The sequence below is a fragment of the Sander vitreus genome, chromosome 3, assembly GCF_031162955.1.
Source record: "Sander vitreus isolate 19-12246 chromosome 3, sanVit1, whole genome shotgun sequence".
NCBI classification, from domain to species: domain Eukaryota; kingdom Metazoa; phylum Chordata; class Actinopteri; order Perciformes; family Percidae; genus Sander; species Sander vitreus.
This window is the reverse complement of record NC_135857.1, coordinates 6,129,526-6,151,190: the sequence shown is the minus strand read 5'-3', so window position 1 is coordinate 6,151,190 and position 21,665 is coordinate 6,129,526. Positions and strand designations below refer to the sequence as shown.

The window sequence follows — 21,665 nt, the reverse complement described above, 5'->3', positions numbered from 1 at the left end:
TTGGGAGTTCTCTTATGGATACTTGCATCAGTTTAGCATAGATCTTGGACGCTAATCCTCTCACAGGAAAATCAACAAAACATTTAATAACTGGGTGCGGCTCAAGGCGGTTTCCCCATTGCACTCCATAACATTTTATGGCTGCTCTTAATAGCAGATACAAGAAGAAGGATGTCCTGGGGACCTCAAAACTAGCTCTTAGGTCTTCAAAACTCAACATACCTTTCTCATTGATTAGCTGGTTTACAGTATATATGCCACTGTCACTCCACTGCTTAAAAGCAAAGGGTTTGTTACCAGACATTAGGTGTATATTGTGCCAAATTGGGGTGTCCAGATGCCACTTGTTAGTGTAGCATACATGCTCCTCCACCTGTTTAAAGTTAGTCAATGTGTTGGTGATAATAGGGCCATAGGAGACAATTGTGTCTCTATGGGTATATGACTGTGGATAAGAGCCAGGTATTTGATCGCCCCCTTCTTTATGGAAAGATGAGAAGATTGATAAGTACCTGATGTCCCAAAATGTCTCTATGGGGGCATCGGGATTCCACAGCTCAATGGTCACTGGCTGGTGCAGAACTAACAGTGCCTGAAAACAGAAAGGACAGAAGACAGGAGAGGAGGAGAACGAACTGAAACAATAGTTTGTGGTAGTTTTACAGTTAAGAAATATGGACTGTAATGTGAATGGACTACATTAGTATAGCGTATTTCTAGTCTTAATGAAGACTCAAAGCGCATTTACATGTACAGGGGCCATTCACACACATTCATACACTGCTTGCCGAGGCTGCCATACAAGGTGCCACCTGCTCATCAGATAGACATTCAAACACATTCATACACTGATGGCGCAGCATAGGGAGCAATTCATTAAAGTCTCAAATACAGAGATAAAGTGTGCGGTTATTGACCTCAACTGCGGAGGGAATCAGGTCTTTATTTTTTAAATATTTTTATTAGAGATTTTTTATTTTTAATTGTCTGCAAGGCTGAAGATTGACACCACAGGCAAAGTTAAGACATTTGAATGCCCCCAAAAGGTGATAGCATTTATGGATACTAGGGCTGGGACAATTCGTCGACGCAGTCAATGTCATCGATTACGTAAATGCGTCGACACAAATAATTTGCGTCGACACAAATAATTTGCGTCGACGCGTCACGTGTAGAAAAACAAAATAACATGGCTGCCTCCAGCAACAGCGCAAGTATGGATTCCTCGCAAGTTCAACAACACGTTGAGAAAAAGGCTCGCGCACGGCCTTCTCAAGTGTGGGAGTATTTTACCAACAACAACGTGGTAGTCTGTAGACTTTGTAAAATGATCCCTGAGTCAGGATAACAGCAGCAAAACACCGAAGGTTCTGCTCACCTATGCCTCTCCAGCTTCTCCCGTAGTTCTGGGTATACAGTGGGTACGGAAAGTATTCAGACCCCTTTCAATTTTTCACTCTTTGTTTCATAGCACCCATTTGCTAAAATCAAAAAAGTTCATTTTATTTCTCAGCACCCCATCTTGACAGAAAAAAAACAGAAATGTAGAAATTTTTGCAAATTTATTAAAAAAGAAAAACTGAAATATCACATGGTCGTAAGTATTCAGACCTTTGCTCAGTATTGAGTAGAAGCACCCCTTTGAGCTAGTACAGCCATGAGTCTTCTTGGGAATGATGCAACAAGTTTTTCACACCTGGATTTGGGGATCCTCTCCAGTTCCGTCAGGTTGGATGGTGAACGTTGGTGGACAGCCATTTTCAGGTCTCTCCAGAGATGCTCAATTGGGTTTAGGTCAGGGCCAGTCAAGAATGGTCACGGAGTTGTTCCGAAGCCACTCCTTTGTTATTTTAGCTGTGTGCTTAGGGTCATTGTCTTGTTGGAAGGTGAACTTTTGGCCCAGTCTGAGGTCCTGAGCACTCTGGATGAGGTTTTCTTCCAGGATATCTCTGTACTTGGCCGCATTCATCTTTCCTTCAATTGCAACCAGTCGTCCTGTCCCTGCAGCTGAAAAACACCCCCATAGCATGATGCTGCCACCACCATGTTTCACTGTTGGGATTGTATTGGGCAGGTGATGAGCAGTGCCTGGTTTTCTCCACACATACCGCTTAGAATTAACGCCAAAAAGTTCAATCTTGGTCTCATCAGACCAGAGAATCTTATTTCTCATAGTCTGGGAGTCCTTCATGTGTTTTTTGGGAAACTCTATGCAGACTTTCATATGTCTTACACTGAGGAGAGGCTTCTGTTGGGCCACTCTGCCACAAAGCCCCGACTGGTGGAGGGCTGCAGCAATAGTTGACTTTGTGGAACTTTCTCCCATCTCTCTACTGCATCTCTGGAGCTCAGCCACAGTGATCTTTGGGTTCTTCTTTACCTCTCTCACGATTGCTCAGTTTGGCTGGTCAGCCAGGTCTAGGAAGAGTTCTGGTCGTCCCAAACTTCTTCCATTTAAGGATTATGGAGGTCACTGTGCTCTTAGGAACCTTGAGTGCTGCAGAAATTCTTTTGTAACCTTTGCCAGATCTGTGCCTTGCCACAATTCTGTCTGTTAGCTCCTTGGGCAGTTCCTTCGACCTCATGATTCTCATTTGCTCTGACATGCACTGTGAGCTGTACGGTCTTATATAGACAGGTGTGTGCCTTTCCTAATCAAGTCCAATCAGTTTAATTAAACACAGCAGGACTCCAATGAAGGAGTAGAACCATCTCAAGGAGGATCAGAAGAAATGGACAGCATGTGAGTTAAATATGAGTGTCACAGCAAAGGGTCTGAATACTTATGACCATGTGATATTTCAGTTTTTCTTTTTTAATAAATTTGCAAAAATTTCTACATTTCTGTTTTTTTCTGTCAAGATAGGGTGCTGACTGTACATTAATGAGAAATAAAATTAACTTTTTTGATTTTAGCAAATGGGTGCTATGAAACAAAGAGTGAAAAAATGAAAGGGGTCTGAATACTTTCCCTACCCACTGTATACCCAGAACTACGGGAGAAGCTGGAGAGGCATAGGTGAGCAGAACCTTCGGTGTTTTGCTGCTGTTATCCTGACTCAGGGATCATTTTACAAAGTCTACAGACTACCACGTTGTTGTTGGTAAAATACTCCCACACTTGAGAAGGCCGTGTGCGAGCCTTTTTCTCAACGTGTTGTTGAACTTGCGAGGAATCTTTAGCGAATGGCATGCAATGAAACAAAGAGTGAAATATTTAAAGGGGTCTGAATACTTTCCGTATCCACTGTATGTCCTGCACTGACTTGAGTGTGAGGTAAACTGTGCTGCGTCTCCCCCATCTGTAACATTGTCTTCGATAATTGCGCAACCAGGCCAGATTGTTTCAGATATCTCACGAGTCCTTTATAATGTCAGTTATAATGGCCCACGTATTAAAAACATGTTGGGTTTAAATCGGGCTCATAATTCCCTTAGAAAGGAGAGAGAAAAATAGCACTTTTTTTACGGTTTTGTTTTTACGTTTTGTATTTGTGTATTCCTCCTGAAAATGACTTGAAATGTTAATTTGTTTTATTGTTGGATATATTTGATACATCTGATTTCATATGTTGCTAAAATTGCACTTTATTTACTGTAAGATTAAAGGCAGAAGAACTTGGATGTTAAACAAGAGCTTATTCATTATTGTACCTACTACTGTTAAAAAAAAAAAGCAAAATACAGGCTACTCTTGTTGCACTTGCTCTGTTTACTTTAAGTTTTTAGTTTGTATTTCTTCTGAAAGTGACTTTATTTTGTTGTTAGAGAGCCTACATCTGGCTTCAGGTTGCACTACAAATTAATTTTACTTGAACAGTGCAGTGTTAAACACTTTTAATAAATAGAGATTTGAACCTTATTGAAATTTGTTTAGTGTAAATTGTCAATAATTGAGCAATGGGGAAATAATCGCTAATTGAAAAATTAATCGTTAGATTAATCGAAAAATGAATCGCTAGATTAGTCGACTAATCAAAAAAATAATTGATAGATTAATCGTTTAAAAAATAATTGTTTGGGACAGCCCTAATGGATACTATGGAGGAAGAAGCTGGCCAGGGTTATTCTATGTCTTTGAGCGCAGAAACAAGGTGCTTGGGCCACTCAAAAAGTTATGAAAATTATTCATACACAAAATTTAGATCTGATATGGGTCTTGGCCTTGGCTGTGGCAAATTGGCTCGATAGTGCCTCCTTAATAGTTTTCAAAGTTAACCCCCCCCCCCCCCCTCGTTTTACTTTCACTTATAGGCATGAAATTTGGTAGGCATATGTATCATATTCAGAAATACAAAAAACAGAATGTCCACTATATTGAAATTCATTTTCAAATTATGGATGATTTTACCCCAAATTTTCTTTACTTTATTAGAGAACAAGCCTGAGAGCATGTACAAGTCAATAATTAGTTATAGTCATAGCGCCACCTACTGGAAACAGGAAGTAAGCCCTGACGAAAATCATTCGATTTCCCTGAAACTTACATGATGTGGTTAAAACATGATATACAGCAACATGACTAGGCCTGTAACAATTAAAAATGTTACTGTACAATTAATTGTCTCAGAAATATTTGCGATTAACAATATAATTGTCGCTTTCCGTGAAATTTAAAGTATTCATTTATTTAAGATACATTTTTTGCTTATTTCACTGTTATGTGATCCCAGATAACGTATAACAAAACACAAGTACACAGTCTATGAAGTGAAACATGCCACTTCATTAGGTGCTTTCTGACTGGATAGTACTTGTACTTTTTAGAGGAAAAGTACACTTCTAAGCAGTTCTAAGAACTACTCTCCCCCAAAATCTTTTTTTCCGTTTGCAAGTGGCCATAGGGACTGGTAGGAGGGATAAGAGAGTGACGCAAGCACGGCAACGGTCTTTATAGCATCGTCACTAGACCTTAGCGCCACATACAACAACAACAAAGCAGCATTCCGTCCATTCTCGTAGTAATTCACGGAATGTTTTGCTCAACACAGACGGGGCTTTATTATACTCGGAACAGAGTCTGCCTCTGCCTGCTGCGCTGTGGACGTGTGTGTGACTGTGTGTGACTGTGTGTGTGTGTGTGTGTGTCCGTCCGCCGGCGAGCCGCAGGACACGCTTGTGAAGTTTAACTCCAAAAAGACAGTTAACCACAGGTTCCCGTTAATGTTATGATGGACATGTGTTGTGATATTTAAACAAACAAACCGTCAACGGCGAAATAAAAGCCTCTTATTTACGAACTGAGAGACCTCCAGCTTACAGCGAGGTGTCTGAGCAAGACGAGCTAGAGGCTGGGGCAGGCGCTTGCTGGCTGTCGCCTCACTTCATTGAGCTTCTCAACTCCGAAAACTTTGAAGCAAATTGTCAATTCGGCATCAATTTTCGAAATCTAAACAGTTAATTTCTCGACAAAAACGTTGCCAGAAGTGAATTTAATGATGAATAAGATGGTGAAAATTGTTAAAAATGTCCCGTTGTTGGTTGTTGCTCTGTCTGCAAGTTCCGAGTTGGCAGTGGGCGTGACTTTCGACCAATCAAGTACACCTAGGAAAAAGGAAAAGACCCTGCTCTGAAGTAGGAGCTAAAAAAGTACGCTACTGCGGCCAGAGGAACTTAAAAATCCCCAAACTTTTCCTGTCGGAACAACGAAAAAAGTGTTCTAGGAACGTTTAGTTCTAAGAACTGCAAAAATTCCTCCGGTCGGAAAGCCCCTAGAATAAAAGTAGCTCGTATTGAAAATCAAAAGAGTACAGCATATCCTTAAATGTTGCCTTCTTCACTGTATTAAATGGCTGCATCTCTTTTATCACTCTGTCTGTAAGCGTGTGTCATTTGAATTTTCACGTTTATATTTAGTCTGTCTGGTGAACGAAGTGGCAATGGACATTGCCGGGAGGGACCAGCCATCGGTGCCAGTAGCGGTTTTTGGCACGGGGAAGCGGAGAGCCGCCTGGGGCGGCATTTTGTCATGACACATGGCGGGCGGCACGAGCACTTACATTTTTTTTTTTTTAAATCCTCTGCGCCGGCACCCCATGCAGCTGCAGGCGCCCCTGCTTGCTGAGAATTACCGTGCACAGAGAGGAGCATCTCGCTGCAGCCCGCGGGAAGAACCCGCGGGCTGCAGTACTTTTCAAAATTTGATCAAGTCATACCTGAGGTCAACCATGTCCCAGAAACAGCTCACTGGCCTTGCTGTCAGCAGTATCAATAACTCAATAGGGGAGCAGATTTCATACGATAACACCATTGATGATTTTGCATCAAGAAAGGCCAGAAAGGTCAGGTTTTAGTTTTAGTTAGTGTTTTCTGTTTTTAGTACAATAGTGTAATAATTAGATTCTCTTTAGTCTCTTTAATCACTCACTTAACAGACCTGTTGCCATTCTAGCTCACACTAACACTACTCTCGTAACAGAAAGCCAACTTGAGTGGACTGCGGCACTGCGTCCTATGAATTCATGGATCATAAAAATTAAACAAAATAACCATGGTTACGAAGAATAATTGAAGTTAGACTTAGAATTATTTAATAATTGTTACAGGCCTATACATGACGTATAAATAGTGTGTGTTCTCTAGCACCAAATAGTGGACACAGGAAGTGGTGCACAATTTGAAAAATGTTATTTCCAACGCTATGCACTAAATGGAGGGAATTCATTTTAAATCTTGCGTGTACTGTCCGACGGTCACAGAAATACATGTCCGCGAGGACTGGGAGCCGCCGGTACCCCCGACATGCGCAGAGTGTATTTTAAAGGGAACACCACCTATGAGATTGTTTCACAGTTCAGTTATTGGTCCGTGATTCCAGGGTGGTGCCCCGTTTTGATTGTTTTTCAATTTGGTAGTTATTAATACACATAATCATAACTTTATTAATATTGATATAACATCTTTGATAATTTGCCAATAATTGAATCTGTACCCCCCAATTCTGAATTCTGAAGGCATGTTGGGTGGGTTAAATTAGAAAGCTAATGTTAGCTAACGAGCAGCAGCCGGCCATTCGGTCGCTCCGCTCCCACTGTAGGGAGAGCCCGGGAGAGGCAATGTCTGGTTAACACAAGTTTTTAGATGTGACTGTCCTTTGCCGTACCTGAAGTTGCTTGCATTTTGGATGCTGTCTGTAGATTCCTTCATGCACAACTCGTATTATTTTGGATGCTTCATACGCAAATGTTTTAACAGCAGCGATGTTGTGTATTGTTTAGGATCCTTGCCACCACGAGACAAATCGTCATTGCAAATGTGGCTCGACTTGAATCGCCTTCTTTTGACTGAAAATACTGCCAAACAACACTTTCTGCTCACGAGTTCCATTTTCACTTTCTCACAGCCTACTGCATTGAACGGTCCACCTACGTAAACACTTTCCCATAATCAACGGCGGCGTCATTATGTCAACCAGCGTAGCGCGGGTAGTGCAAGCATAGGGTCCGGTGGAAAACAATTCTAAGGTTCGGCAGAAACCGAATGCCGTCAAAAAGCCCAATATTCGGCGGAATCCAAAGCCAAATCCTGGATTCGGTGCTTCCCTAGACAGTCCCTCCAGAAAAATGTGATTATGCAATCGCATAATTCAATGCATAATCAGCCAATGTCTGCATATTTATGCGGGGGCGTCATTTTTTCAAATATGCCACACTTTCGCCGCATAAATTGCCAATTTCCGTGCAAAATATGCGGGGCTTGCATGATTTCATAATCCTCGCATTTTCGTCAAAAAGTCACATATATCTTAACAGAAACTTGAAAAGGGTTTGCGTTTACTTTACACAAGAGCAGCCATTTTCCCGTTGCCATGGGAATGTTATGAAGTGACGTAATTACGCGACATGAACATCATCGAAAAGCTACAAACCCTGCGATGAAGCCATGATGAAACCGCAGTTTTTGCAAGTCCCCACAATTTTTGTAAGTTCCCGCAATTTCATCGCATAAAATTGCATAAATATCCCGCATATTCCATCGCATTTTTTAAGAAAGCGTGCTGCATAATCAAGGATTTTTTCCCGCAACAATCACAAAAATCCTTTTTCTGGAAGGACTGCCTAGAGAAAACAACTCAAGTCGGAATTCTAGTTTGGTCTCTGACCTCCATGGCTTCTTGTGAGAGCTGGGTGGTGTTAGTTAGAGGCACTAGCTGCACCAGGCCGGTGATGAGCTCTGCTGTACTGCTCTGCATCTCTGGAGCTTGCTTCACTGGGTTCTAACACACAAAAACAAGTTAAAGTTAAAAAAGTTGTTTGTCATGTCAGTTATAAAACATACAGTGGACATTCATGAACATTGGCACCAAATAAGAACACAAAACATCTAGAGTGAATGGGTACGCCAAAACCTGCGTGTAAGAAAAGTAGTCACGTAGAAACCAATATGTTGTAGCAGACTCACATGCAACATGAGTTTAGGGTCAGCGTGGATGAGTTTGACCAGAGCGAGAAGGAGACACTTGTAACTTCGAGTGTCCAGTTCTGTGGCTTTCTCTTTGAACTTAAGGCTGGTGGTCATCTTCCCTTTGAATGTCAGACTCTGTGGGAGGGCAGCAGACAACAGGGATGATTCATTAGGTTTAGGCATAGTATGTCCTTGTTTTTGAGTAACGTTTGATAAAAACTAGTGACCAGTTGTTTTAGGAAATTACGCATAAACAAACTAAGCGGCTGCTTAGGGCCCCGTGGCTACAAGAGGGCCCCGAAGAGCACTAGAAATGCCCCATAAGAGCATGAAACCGAGCCGGTCGGCCCATACGCTAACTAGGCAGGCTGCTTAAGCCCCCGCAAATTATGCAAGGACTCCGCATCCGCCTTGTGAGTCAATGTTTACAACTGTGATCAGAGTGAAGCGGAACTATCTGGTCTAGAAAAGACAAAGCAAAATAGCAATCAGGTAAACTTGTGTTCCCTCCTCTCCAAGTTTGATGTCAGCTTATAACAGTTAGGCCTATGTTAAGTTGATGTGTTCACTTGCAGTGCATCTCTCTCTATAGTCTCTCTGTCGGTCTGGCTGTGTCTTGCTTTCTTACTTTGTTCTGTGACTTTGTGCCTGACAAAAGTGAGAGCGAAATACAACTTACGTTATTTATTTTGCTTGATAACAGGCAACGTTGATCATAAACTGCAGCTCGGAAAAAAGATAACCTTGAACACACGTTAATATGCATGTGCAATAACCTCTGTGGGGACCGGGGTAGACAATAAATGTGCACATTATTTAAGACACAGTGATGACCTAATCTGTCAGTCAAGGTTTAATTACAACTCAATGCAAGATGGAAAGCAGTGGATTGACACTGACTATTGATAAAATATTGAATTTAAAATAATAATTATAAATTTTGAATGTGCATCCATACTGGGCAGTATAGATGCACATCTTTCAGTAAATTTATACCTTTGCTTGGCTGAATACCTAATGGTTATTAGGTATTCAGCCAAGCAAAGGTATAAATAGTATTGTTATTTATAATTTACAGGTGCTTAAGTTTGTCAAAAGATGCTGGATCATCAGCCAGTACAAGCTCAGATTTTGCCCAATATTATTAGTTATTTGTAATAATGTATGTTCTTCACCATACTTGTGCATCATATCTTTTTGGTTGTGTCATATCCTTTTCTGCATTTTGACATCTTAAACATGAAGACAGGGGAGATTCAGCCTTTTCCAATAAAGTAACACTAAAATATGGATTAAAGTTTAACCAGATCCAGCAAACGGCCCTGAGAAGGACAATTTATATAGACAAATACTGTATTTAGATACATAGAAAGACAGTATTGCTGCTAATAGATCTCACTTTAGTCTTTACATGCTTATTTGTATATTATGAGTAGGCTTTGGTCAGTGTAAAAATGTTCAAACCGGTTTGATATCAAGCCAAACACCGGGCTACTGAATTATACCACTAGGTTTTGCACTTGTCTCAGCTGCCCCCGAGTGAGACTGATGAGACAGTTTATAATGAGAATGTAGCGACTCCGGATCACATGGTGGCAGTAATGCGCCAATCATGTTGTTAATCATGTTGTCATATTGCTTATTACCATTGTTGGACGGGCTATTGGAAAATTTAGTAAGCTAAGCTACCAGTTCTACAATAAATTAAGCTTCATTACACTGAAGATAAAGTTCCCCCCTCCCCCCAATAAATGTAGCAACATGGCAAAAGTAGTTTACTACATCCACTGCACTTGTCTGGACGCTACCGCACTACCTCATCAATTAAAGAGCTAACCTACTACAAAGCTATTTCATTCAGAAAACAGTGATGCTACTGAGAAGTAGTTAAACTAGCAACGCTACTGCCCACAGTGTTTCCCACACATAGGTGCGCCATACAATCAACACCTGCCGCCACATATTGCGTTTCGTTATTAAATAATTTTTTGAACGCTATTTAAAACACGCTGCTTATTTGTTCAGCTGTATTTCCTTTCCCTGCTCTCCTCCGTCTCTCGGTCACTCACACGCCTCTCTCACATAGGCTACACACACACACACAGCCCCTCCCCACCGTGCACACAGCGTCTATCTCCATGAAAACGAGAGAAGACAGCTGGCGAAATTCACAAGTTCACGAAAGATTGGTATCTCATGAACACCTTTACACAATCACACATTAAAAAGTACTATAAAAATATTTTAAATTCAATACAATATTGTCAGTGTGTTAATGTTGGAGTCCCGACCCAAACAAGTGATTGCGCCTGTTTTAGAAAGTGAACTAGTCGCAAGTTTGCAGTAAAATGCAGTTGGGTTGTCGAGGTCAAAACAGCATATGTAGCAGCTGTGAATCAAATAAACTTATTATAAATAAGGACCAGCCTGAACTGGAGGTATCAGTCTGAAACAGAGCTGAACAGTCCGAATTAATGTGTAATTAGTGATGTTATTAATTTGTTTACAATATTTTCAGGCTTCAACCAGTGCTGCTCAAGCAGAAAGACAGGGTCAGGGAGAGAAAGAGATAGCGATAGATTTGTTAGGCATTGAAGAAAGAGTAGGAGAGGAGGACAGCATCCAACAGTGTGTCCTCCTCAGTTTTTGATACTTGATTGTTACAAAAATAAGTATTTTACCCCCCTACGCTAACCCTATCTACCTGGGCAGGTATCAATTTACCTGGGCAGGGCACCCAAGTAGAACCTATTTATGGGAAACACTGGTCCCCAAACCAAATCCTGTTCAGGGCCAGTCCTAGTCAAAAATAATTGAGAGAGTCACTAACACATTGTTGGTTTGCGTTTTGCACATGGGATTTTTTGTTGAAGAATGCCTTTCAGTAGAGATAACCACATACTTTTCAGAACTGCACATTTTTCAAAAAGCTTATGATTTTAACTCATGGTGGTATTACTTCGTAAACAACTAAAGTAATTTAAGGGCAATACCGATTTATTACAATATTATTTTTGTATGTTTGTCATCATTTTTCTCATCAATATTAACATTGTAGATATCTGGGAACTAGGGATCCACTGAGCAGGTTAACTGGAACTGGTAGTTCCTGGTAGTTAAAACTGACCTAAGAGGCCTTCAGCCAGGTGTGACTGATCCATGTTAAATACAGTTTACTTGTAAATGTTATTAGAAAGTTCATGCTGTTGCCAGGTTTAGTTACTATCAGTTACAGAGAGTCCAGTTAATCAGCTTAAGAAGGCCACCAGCTTAATTTCTATGCCAACTATGTGTCATTTTGTCACTCACGCATATCTATCCATCAAGGTTTACACAACGACTTCTTGGGACTACTTTGAACTACTCTACACATCGTAGTTATGTGCAGTTTATCTGTTCAATGAGGTTATTAGGGACATTTCATTGTTCACTTTCAGTTTGACACCCAAATAAAGGGGTTTAGATGATCTAAATAAACTGTTGCTTTGTTTCCAACCTGTCTAACATCTGACTGCTCATGCTTGTTGTTGGACTTCACTGTAGGCATTTCAGCATGTTCCTTGTTTTTAACAATTACTTTGGTAAATACAATGTTATCATTACTGATAGAAATGGACAAAACTACTAAAATAAAACCCACTGTGTAGTAAACTTGAATTATGTTTCAATGTGTAACATCATAAAGAAAACAACATTTAAGTCTACTTTGGGTAAATGTAGTGTTTAAAAAAAATAAATCCATAATACATATTTTCAGATTCAGGTCAACTTAAAAGGACAATTCCGGTACAAAATGAACCTAGGGGTTAATAACAGATACTCTTTTCGATCGCTCTTAAAAAGATAGTTTAGAAAGACAGTCTGAATAAACTGTCTGTACACTTACAAAGTTCTCAATGCTTCGGTTAACATTTAGGGACCCTCATTATGCTACCGTTGAAGTGTGGTGATATTTTGAGCCTTTTTAGTGGTATAATAAGCGATTTGTTTTTACTTTCCCTGTGCCCCAAATACTAGCATTGTAAGCTAATCAGCGGTCAGCGCTAGCTTGTTTCAAGCTACAAACACATTCGATTAGCATGAAAACATGTCCCAGAGAGTGATTGAGTGGGTACACATCTGTTATTAACCCCTAGGTTCGTTTTGCGCTGGAATTGTCCTTTAAGAGTTTAACTGCTTAGTTTATTACCCCTCAGTCACTTTACAATGACTATGACTTGGCATGTTTAGTGTAGTATAGTAATGTAACAGGTTACTGTCCTCTTACCGGTGTCATGCGTAGTGGAGCATGGGTGCCGACACCTTGGATCACGCGGTTGAGGGTGTCTGAGAACATAAAGCGGAGCTCTCCAGAGTAGCAGTACACTGCATCGATTTTAGGCCACCAGTCCAGATCGGACTGAAAGTAGACAACACAGAGCAAGACAAGTGAAATAACACATCAAACGATTCTAACATCACTGATGTATGAAGAAGCTCTGAAGACTTACATTGGTGATAATTCTGTGCAACGAGTTGACCAGGACAAAATGAAAGGTTGAAGGGGAGGAGGCAGCCAAACAGACCTTAAGGGCAAAGATGAAACACTAATGACAATTAGCTAGTGAAACTGATATTACGTACCTGCACCATGTTGTTAAGTAGGGGAAACGTTACAAACAACAAATAATATCACTTCTTTTCAGTCCACCTTAAAGTGCTGGTTGTTGTGAGGATTGATGCGGAAACAGGAGACAAAGCAGTCCATCATAAGCTCAACATCAGCATTCTGGCTGCCCGTCCCCCTCCAGAAGGGTTTGGCTGGGTTGAACAGCAGAGCCTGGTGGGACAGGGAGGGCCACAGGTCACTTCAGGTCGGTTAAAAGTATATTTTCTGGTGAGATATACACCAGACTTGTCACAATACACTCACACACCAGTTACTTCTCAATTTATACATCCAGCTCAAGAATTAGGGACAATTACAACTGTTATAACGGGCGATATATATATTGCAATATGAAATCATACCGCAATTTTTACCAGATGACTTAAATAGCTCTATTTGGAAATAATTAATCATTTTCGAATTACTAAGGTGATTTTGAACCATCCTTTCTTGAACTTTATTGCTATACAAACACAAAAGCAAGTAAGCGCTGTGACTCTTTTGAAGTGATTTTGGAAGGGGAAATTAGGTAGTTAAATACATCGGTTGACTCACATGACATCATTCTATTCATATCATAGTTTACTTTACAATCCAGGCTAAAGTCAATGATATTATTAATGCATTAATGTTGTCCATCCATCCATCCGTCGTCATCCGCCTATTCGGGGTCGGGTAGCGGGGCCAGCAACTTCAGGAGGGGACCCCAAACTTCCCCTTCCCAAGCCACATTAGCCAGCTCTGACTGGGGTTCCTCTGGCATTCCCAGGCCAGGGTGGAGATATAATCCCTCCACCTAGTCCTGGGTCTTCCTTAAGGCTTTCTCCCAGCTGGACGTGCCAGTAAAACTTCCCTAGGGAAGCGCCCAGGGGGCATCCTTACCGGATGCCCAAACCACCTCAACTGGCTCCTTTTGACGGAAAGGAGCAGCGGCTCTACTCCAAGCTCCTCACGGATGACTGAGCTTCTCACCCTATCTCTAAGGGAGGAGACAGCCACCGTCCTTAGGAAACCCATTTCGGCCGGTTGTACCCTGGATCTAGTTCTTTCGGGTCATGACCCAGCCTTCATGACCGTAGGTGAGGGTAGGAATGAAAACTGACCGGTAGAGAGTTTTGCCTTCTGGCTCAGCTCTCTTTTTGTCACAATGATGCGATATGTGTATGTGTGTGCAAGTGTATGTAATACCACCCCCGTTGCGCCAATTTTCCGACTAATCTTCCGCTCCATTGTCCCCTCACTCGCGAACAAGACCCCAAGGTACTTAAAGGAGAATTCCGGTCGATTTCAACCCGTAGCTCTGTTAAAAATTGTCTGTAAATTAGGAGTACTGTCAGTAGCGAGAAAAACGAAAACAATCGGTGCTGCCTACACCGAGTTATCCTCCTGCTAGATTTTGCACCCAACAGGCTTAAACAGGGCTTAAACAGGGCAAGTTTTAAACGTGTTTCTAGCCTCTAAACATGTTCGAAATGCCATTACAAGTGCTTATCCATGTGCAGCTATTCCTTCCAAGGGAACACAGCGAGTTTGACTGCAGTAGATGTGACAGAGAGGCATAAAAGTTGTGTTAATCCATACCTCTGTTGCTTTCATGCTGTCCGGTGAAGTCCACACTAGTCGATTGCCGATCTCATACAATCCAATATTCCAAAATGCATTTTTTCCACACAAAAAACGATTTGCCAAGGTTCACCGTCTACCCCTCCGCAACCGGGACATTTTACAGTTTTGGCTGGTTGCACTTCAGCTTGATGTGCAAACTCCCTTGCGAACATTACGTGAGAGAGATTACCGTGTTTGCAGCGAACATTTTGATGAGGACAACTTCACCGAAAAGAGCGTCAAGTCCCGGTATCTGAAGGCAAATGCCATTCCAAAAGCGAAAAGACCAGTTGCACACAAATTGGAGGTAATGTCTTTATGATTTATACTTTCCAAGGCTAAAGTAATTCTCACTTTTTTCCCTGTGAAGAAATGTTTCGCAGTGTTGGTGAATTCTTGAAAAAAAAAAAAAACACCACTGAATGTTGTAACTCCCGTTACTGAGATAGTATCCCGCATATGATATTACCGACATGTAATTAGTAATGAGTTATATTACTGCGTTACAGCAAAAATGAATATATTACTGTAATTGCCTTACACCCAACACTGATTATGATAGAAGCATCCTAAATGTTACTGTTTTGGCCCATTGAGTCTGACTACAATGTTCTTTCTCCTTCTTACTTATTTAGGGGACAACATTCAGTGACATAGAGACGGAATTAGCTGCAGTGCCACAGTCAACTCCCAAGAAGGCGTCAAGCAAATCTGGTCATCAGGCCAGTTTCAAAATAGTTCTTTCAGGTCCACAGACAAAAACCCCACAACAACGTTCAAAGCCTTCATCATCTGGCATAGCCTATCTTGCACTCCCTCTTTTACAGCAAAAAACAGGAAGTTGTTCTATTTAACCATTTTGAATGTTAATTTGCTATTACAATCATTTTCCTATATTGTTATTACAAGGTTATTTATATTACTTTATGTTGTAAATTGAAGGACCAGGCTGCCACTGCATCTAGCCCATCTTTCAATGCCCCCCACACAGCCAGTGGACATCTGTCTCAAGTGAGTTTAATACCTTTTCTTTTTGTTCTTTATATTACAGTTAGCTTTGTCGAGATAATCCTTGTAAATGTCATAATCATGTTGTAACTACAAACGGACATCTCAGACATCGTTGGAGTTTCATCCTTTTTTTGTGAATTGTATGACCTAAGTACTTCTGCATCTAGTCCATCTTTGACTGTCCCCTGCACAGCCAGTAAAGATGTGTCACAAGTGAGTGGAATGTATTTTCTTTGATATAAGACAATGTTCCAGATGGGAATGTTGATGATTAGAATGTATTTCAGGACTAGAATATGGTAATGTTTTGGACTATGACAAATTAGTTTTATAGGCTAGCAGTTATTTGCAGTATGCCATTATTTCTTATGTAAAGATACTACATTCATTGCATACTATATAGTCAGTTTTTATATTTCATTGTGATGCTGGACTAAACGGTGGCGTGTTTTTGTCAGGACAACCAAAGCACAAAGTTGTTTACTCGCAGCAGTCTAGGGCCTTCCGCGATGACCTGATGGAGCGTGTCTGGAAGAGGAGAGAAGACAGGACCATAGTCTTCTCCCAGTCTTTACCCCGTCATGGACCGAGAAGAAGGCGACTGCTTTGTAACATAGCTCCAGTTCCACGGCCGGATAAGAGTGAACTGGTTGCTCAAGCCAGGTCACATTATGAGCATGTTCTAGGCCTAGGAAAAGAGTACTGACCTATTTTTTCTTTGTACACTTCAGACTATGTTGCAGCATGATTATGTATAAAACCACACACTGCACTGTAGATACTTTACATTGATTGTGTCTAGATTGTGATATTGTAATTTCCTTTTTGTTGTTGAAGTAAAGACACAAAAGCGCAAATGTAATGTGTACTGTTATATTATAAAACCACTGATAACAGACAGGTGCAGCAATATATTATAGAACTGTACAATGTACTTATTCTTAGAATTTATTTATTCTTAAAATTTACTTTACTTGTACAATATACATATTCTTACTTTTTCCTAATAGAACTGTGCAATTGCTTTGTTTATTCCTAGTAATGGCAATACCAAGTATTACTAGAAATCATATTATTAGACTCAGAAAATGTCCTCTGCCTCTTTGAATCCCGTTTAACTTCCAGTGGGGGAGGGGTACTCTTGTCTGATCACTGCTATAACACAGGTAGGCAATGTTCTTCTGGTGCCACGCCAAGGTGCTCTCCTCTCAGAACCAACTCCAGAATCACCCGATAGGCCACGAGTCTGCATTGGCTGGGGGGGAGGAAGGGCGAGCTTTGGTTATTTCACTAAAGAAGTGACACATTTATTTATAATAAATAATAATACATTTCATTTATAGAGGGCTTTTCATCGTACTCAAAGACACTTTACAGTAAAAACCAGCACATATAGCACATAGATGCTAAAAACAGATAAGCAATAAAACCGACACATACAACAAGCATATTTAGAAGCAATTAAAAACAATAAAAACAGTAAGCAGATGAGAAATGTAAGATTATTGTATGTGGAAAGCTAATCTGAAGAGGTGTGTTTTGATTAGTGTTTTGAATGTGTATTTACAACAAAAAGCAAATGTACCTAAGCTAGGACAGAGTCACGAAAGCCTGTTGTACTCACTCATTAGACAGCTGGCCATCAGGTCCGTCCGGTTTTCAGCCGCTTCTTCCAATTTACTTTCGGGACAAAAAAAAAATGCTTCCAGAACATCCTTATAGATCAGATGGGGAAACCTCTCTGTATGGGCGAAACAATATCCGTTATCTGGGGACCCATCCAGACCAGGCTATATAAGATCCCATTCCTTACAGCACAGGCTTTCTTCCTCGGTGGTCATTGCGATACAGTATCCACACGAGCATCATCTACCCGCATCACATGCAACCAGCCACAACTGTAAAATCTCCCGGTTGCGGAAGGGTAGACGGTGAAAGCTCAAGCATCCCTTATATTGGTTGCTGCAATTTGGAAAGGCACAAACTCGAACCATTTTCTCATATTAGTCCTGATCTAACTCCAAGCTCCGTCTGTAAGCTCTGTGAGCTCCTCCCTGCTTTTGCCGACAAGGTCCGCCGTTGCTAGGTTACCTAGCTGTTAAACTCTTGAACTGCAGCTCTGCTCGCTCCACTGTGGTGTCAGGTGCATTTTGGAATATTGGATTATATGAGATCGGCAATCGACTAGTGTGGACTTCACCGGACAGCATGAAATCAACAGGTATGGATTAACACAACTTTTATGCCTGTCACATCTACTGCAGTCAAATTCGCTGTGTTCCCTTGGAAGAAATAGCTGCACATGGATAAGCACTTGTAATGTCATTTCGAACATGTTTGTTCTAAAAACACGTTTAAAACTTGCCCTGTTTAAGCCCTGTTTAAGCCTGTTGGGTGCAAAATCTAGCAGGAGGATAACTCAGTGTAGGCAGCACCGATTGTTTTCGTTTTTCTCGCTACTGACAGTACTCCTAATTCACAAACAACAGAGCTACGGGTTGAAATCGACCAGAATTCTCCTTTAAACTCCTTCACTTGGGGTTAAGGACTCACTCCCTAACCGTTGTAGGCACTCCATCGGTTTCCTGCTGAGAACCATGGCCTCAGATTTAAAGGTAGCTGATCATCATCTCTATTAGTTCTGGTACTTAAAAAATTACAGTGTTTTCATAAGAGCCATGAGTTGTGTTGTTGTGCGACAGGTGCAGTGTGTTTGCCCAGCGCTGTGCTTAGAGGACTGCATTTGGATTGGTAAACTGTATGAGCGAGCGGTTTTAACTTTGCTGCGGCCAAAAAATAACCTTTGTGATTAAAGCAGCATTCCCTCCTCAATTTTTCACAGAACATCATCTGAATTTATTATTATTTTGTGGGCTTTTGTTTTGAAAGCCTCATCATCTACCATGCTGAAGTACCACTCTCCACCAGAAAGGGTACTAATGCAGGGGTGGGGGTGCTGTTCCATCAAACAAAGTTGTAATGGGTGCTGTAAGTGATATCTGGTTGCAAATTTGAAGTTAACTATTAAAGAAATAGCATACATTGAAGTATAGCGGACATCCAATTACTCCATAGCATGTAAATCTTTCAATTTAAACATGTTAACATTTAAAAACATTTTTAATTAATAAAAAACAAACAAAGAAGTTCCATGTTTAGGCATCTATTATTCCATTACTTCCAAATGTTTTAGGTTTTTGCCATGGTATCGTTTCAGTATCCGTGTCGAGATATTTCGGCAGGGTATCGTATCAAAGTCATAATTTTGGTATTTTGACAACACTAGCATCCACACAGTTGTCGTGAATCTACGTATAGTGCTGTAGTAAAGAACACCTTTGTGGAGTCCAAGACAAGTCCAAGACCAGGGCTAGTCGAGACCGAGTCAAGACCGAGTCCAAAGAAGTTTGAGTCCAAGTCAAGACCGAGTCCAAATGAGAGACAGTCAAGACAAAGACAAAAAAAGAATCCTCTTCCAGATCAGTTACTTACCTGTTCACTAACTAACTAACTAGCCACAGAAAGCCATCTTTCAATGCAATTATTAAATGTAATATCCTGATGTTTTTTTAAACATGACGATTTTTTTAATTAAATATAATTTTTTTGGGCTTTTCCGCCTTTACTCAGCTAGGTGAGAAAGGGGAGAGATGGGGAAGGCATGCAGGAAAATCATCACAAGTCAGACTCGAAACCCTGGACCTGTGCGTCGAGGCATAAGCCTCTCAGTATATGTGCGCCTGCTCTACCCACTGGTCCAATCTGGCCACAAAAACACGATAGTGTTTAAAGGACTGTTCTCCTGTTATCTTTAAGAACATGTTATAAAGGAGTACATGGGATTTATTGTTGTGTTTTTTACCGTGGTATCAAATTGGGTATCCAGAATCATGGAATTTCACTAGTAATGGTGTTGACTACTACATTTCTGGTATCGTGACATCAGAATCAGAAAAAGCTTTATTGCCAAGTATGTCTTTTACACATACAAGGAATTTGTTTTGGTGTTGTAGGTGCATGTCACACATTCTCTAAATATAAGAAGGTTAAGAAAATCGAGTATTAGAATATAAACAAGTATAAAAATATATACACAGCATGTATTAAAAATAAAACTAGAAAGAGGAGTACAGCAGAGTAAGTACAGTAGCATGTAGAGCCAGAGGTGGGGTGTGGAGAGTGTCAGGGTGGGTTCCGGGCCTTTTTGATAAGGCTTGTGACGGATGGGAAAAAACGGTTCTTGTGGTGTGAGGTTTTGGTCCTAATGGACCTCAGCCTTCTGCCAGAGGGGAGTGACTCAAAGAGTTTGTGGCCGGGGTGGGAGGGATCAGCCACAATCTTTCCAGCACGCTTCAGAGTCCTGGTGGCGTACAGGTCCTGGAGCAGCGGCCTTATCTGGGGTGGAAAAAAACTTAAAGCTCCATCCATCCAACGTCCTTCGTTTATCCGTGGTCGGGTCGCAGGGGCAGCAGCTCCAGCAGGGGACTTCGAAACTTCCCTTTCCCGAGCCACATTAACCAGCTCTGTCTGGGGGACCCAGAGGCGTTCCCAGGCCAGGGTGGAGATATAATCTTATCTTAGACTTGGGTCTTTCCCGAGGTCTTCTCCCAGGCATTTTTGTCACCTCCATGAGAAATTATTAATGACAACACTGTGCGCACCACCCCCACCCCTTCACCAAGCAGTTGCTAGCAGCGTTTATCCCATCAAATCAAGGACACAAATTATTTAAAAAACATGATGGAATCTTCAGATGAGGTATTTATCTTGTAATTTGTATGCAACAGAAATGCAAAATAGTATGTTAGAACGTTATAAACTGAAAACTACTTTGTCTCCAAAGCTGAAGGCTGCTTTTGTCCTTTCTCAGCGGTGACGTAAAACACATCACTAGAGGTTTTGCTCATGAAAGTCGCTGGAGTACACCATTTTGTAAACATAGCCGTACTGAGAAATACAGAGAGTTTTGTGGAGCTGATAGGCTATATTAGCTTTGTATTAACTCATTAGGCAATGGCTTGAATGTAACAGACATTCATTATTATAACATTTAAAGCTTTGGTTAGATTAATAGCTTTAAAGAATTAATCTAACCAACAAAGATCATAGTTATGGGAAATATAACATTTTTTAAACTTTTTTAGCTGCTGTGACCAAAATGGATACAAAGAAGGAACACTTAAAACAAAACATGAAAAGAGAAAATTATTCAGTAACTGCTCAGACCTTGAGATCCATGACGATGGACTGGACCAGGAGGAAAATGGTTGAGTGATCCTCCCAATTGATGTATGTGGAGGCTTTACACAGTTTGACACAGGCAATAGCAGCACTCTCCATCAGCTGCTTGCTGCCACCCTGGCCTGCTAAAGCTTTCCGCAAACTGTCCAGAAACAGTTTCTGCAGACACAACAGGAAAGGAAAGTCTGTGTGAGTGCTGGAGTCAGTATCTGCTCTGTGTGTGTCTGTGTGTGTTCTTTCCTCCCACCTTGTTGGCCTTGCTGTCTTCAACGGTGTCTTTGGAGATGGTGTGTGTGATCTCTGGACAGAGGATGAGGAGAATGATTTGCAGAGGCCACACAGCTGCCTTCCTCTTAGCACTCTCCGCAAAGCTGTCCACCAGGTCAAACAACTTCTCTGCAGCTTCTGAACACAGACCAACACACACAGAGTTAATGGCAACAACTTCACATTCAAAAGCTATCTTGTGGAACAGCCGAAGAATCATTTCAACTGAAAAACTGTGTTTACCAAATAAGAAACCTGTACAGCTGACAATTAGTGTTTTGGATTATACTGTTCAGTGTTTACTGTGGCCGGCCCTGGCAGGCAGGGGGGTCCGATAGGTATTATATACAGTAGATATTAAGAAATAAGATATAAGGAGTATGCCCAACCAGTCTACATGTGTTTTGTGGATCTGGAGAAGGCGTATGACCGGGTGCCCCGGGAGATACTGTGGGAGGTGTTGCGGGAGTACGGGGTGAGGGGGTCCCTT

The 21,665-nt window shown here is 41.2% G+C and overlaps 1 protein-coding gene across 3 annotated transcripts in view; it reads right to left on the bottom strand.

Moving 5' to 3' along the window:
• nf1a (neurofibromin 1a) overlaps nucleotides 1–21,665 on the bottom strand; it is a 223,417-nt gene that overhangs the window by 137,545 nt on the left and 64,207 nt on the right. For all 3 annotated transcript variants that reach the window (XM_078245820.1, XM_078245821.1, XM_078245822.1), the window contains exons 8-15: nucleotides 21,156–21,313; nucleotides 20,894–21,067; nucleotides 13,094–13,222; nucleotides 12,894–12,968; nucleotides 12,671–12,802; nucleotides 8,401–8,538; nucleotides 8,102–8,215; nucleotides 513–592 (exon numbers count right to left, since the gene is read on the bottom strand). In XM_078245820.1, the coding sequence (XP_078101946.1) occupies nucleotides 513–592; nucleotides 8,102–8,215; nucleotides 8,401–8,538; nucleotides 12,671–12,802; nucleotides 12,894–12,968; nucleotides 13,094–13,222; nucleotides 20,894–21,067; nucleotides 21,156–21,313 (1,000 nt within the window). The remainder of the gene's footprint in view (nucleotides 1–512; nucleotides 593–8,101; nucleotides 8,216–8,400; nucleotides 8,539–12,670; nucleotides 12,803–12,893; nucleotides 12,969–13,093; nucleotides 13,223–20,893; nucleotides 21,068–21,155; nucleotides 21,314–21,665) is intronic.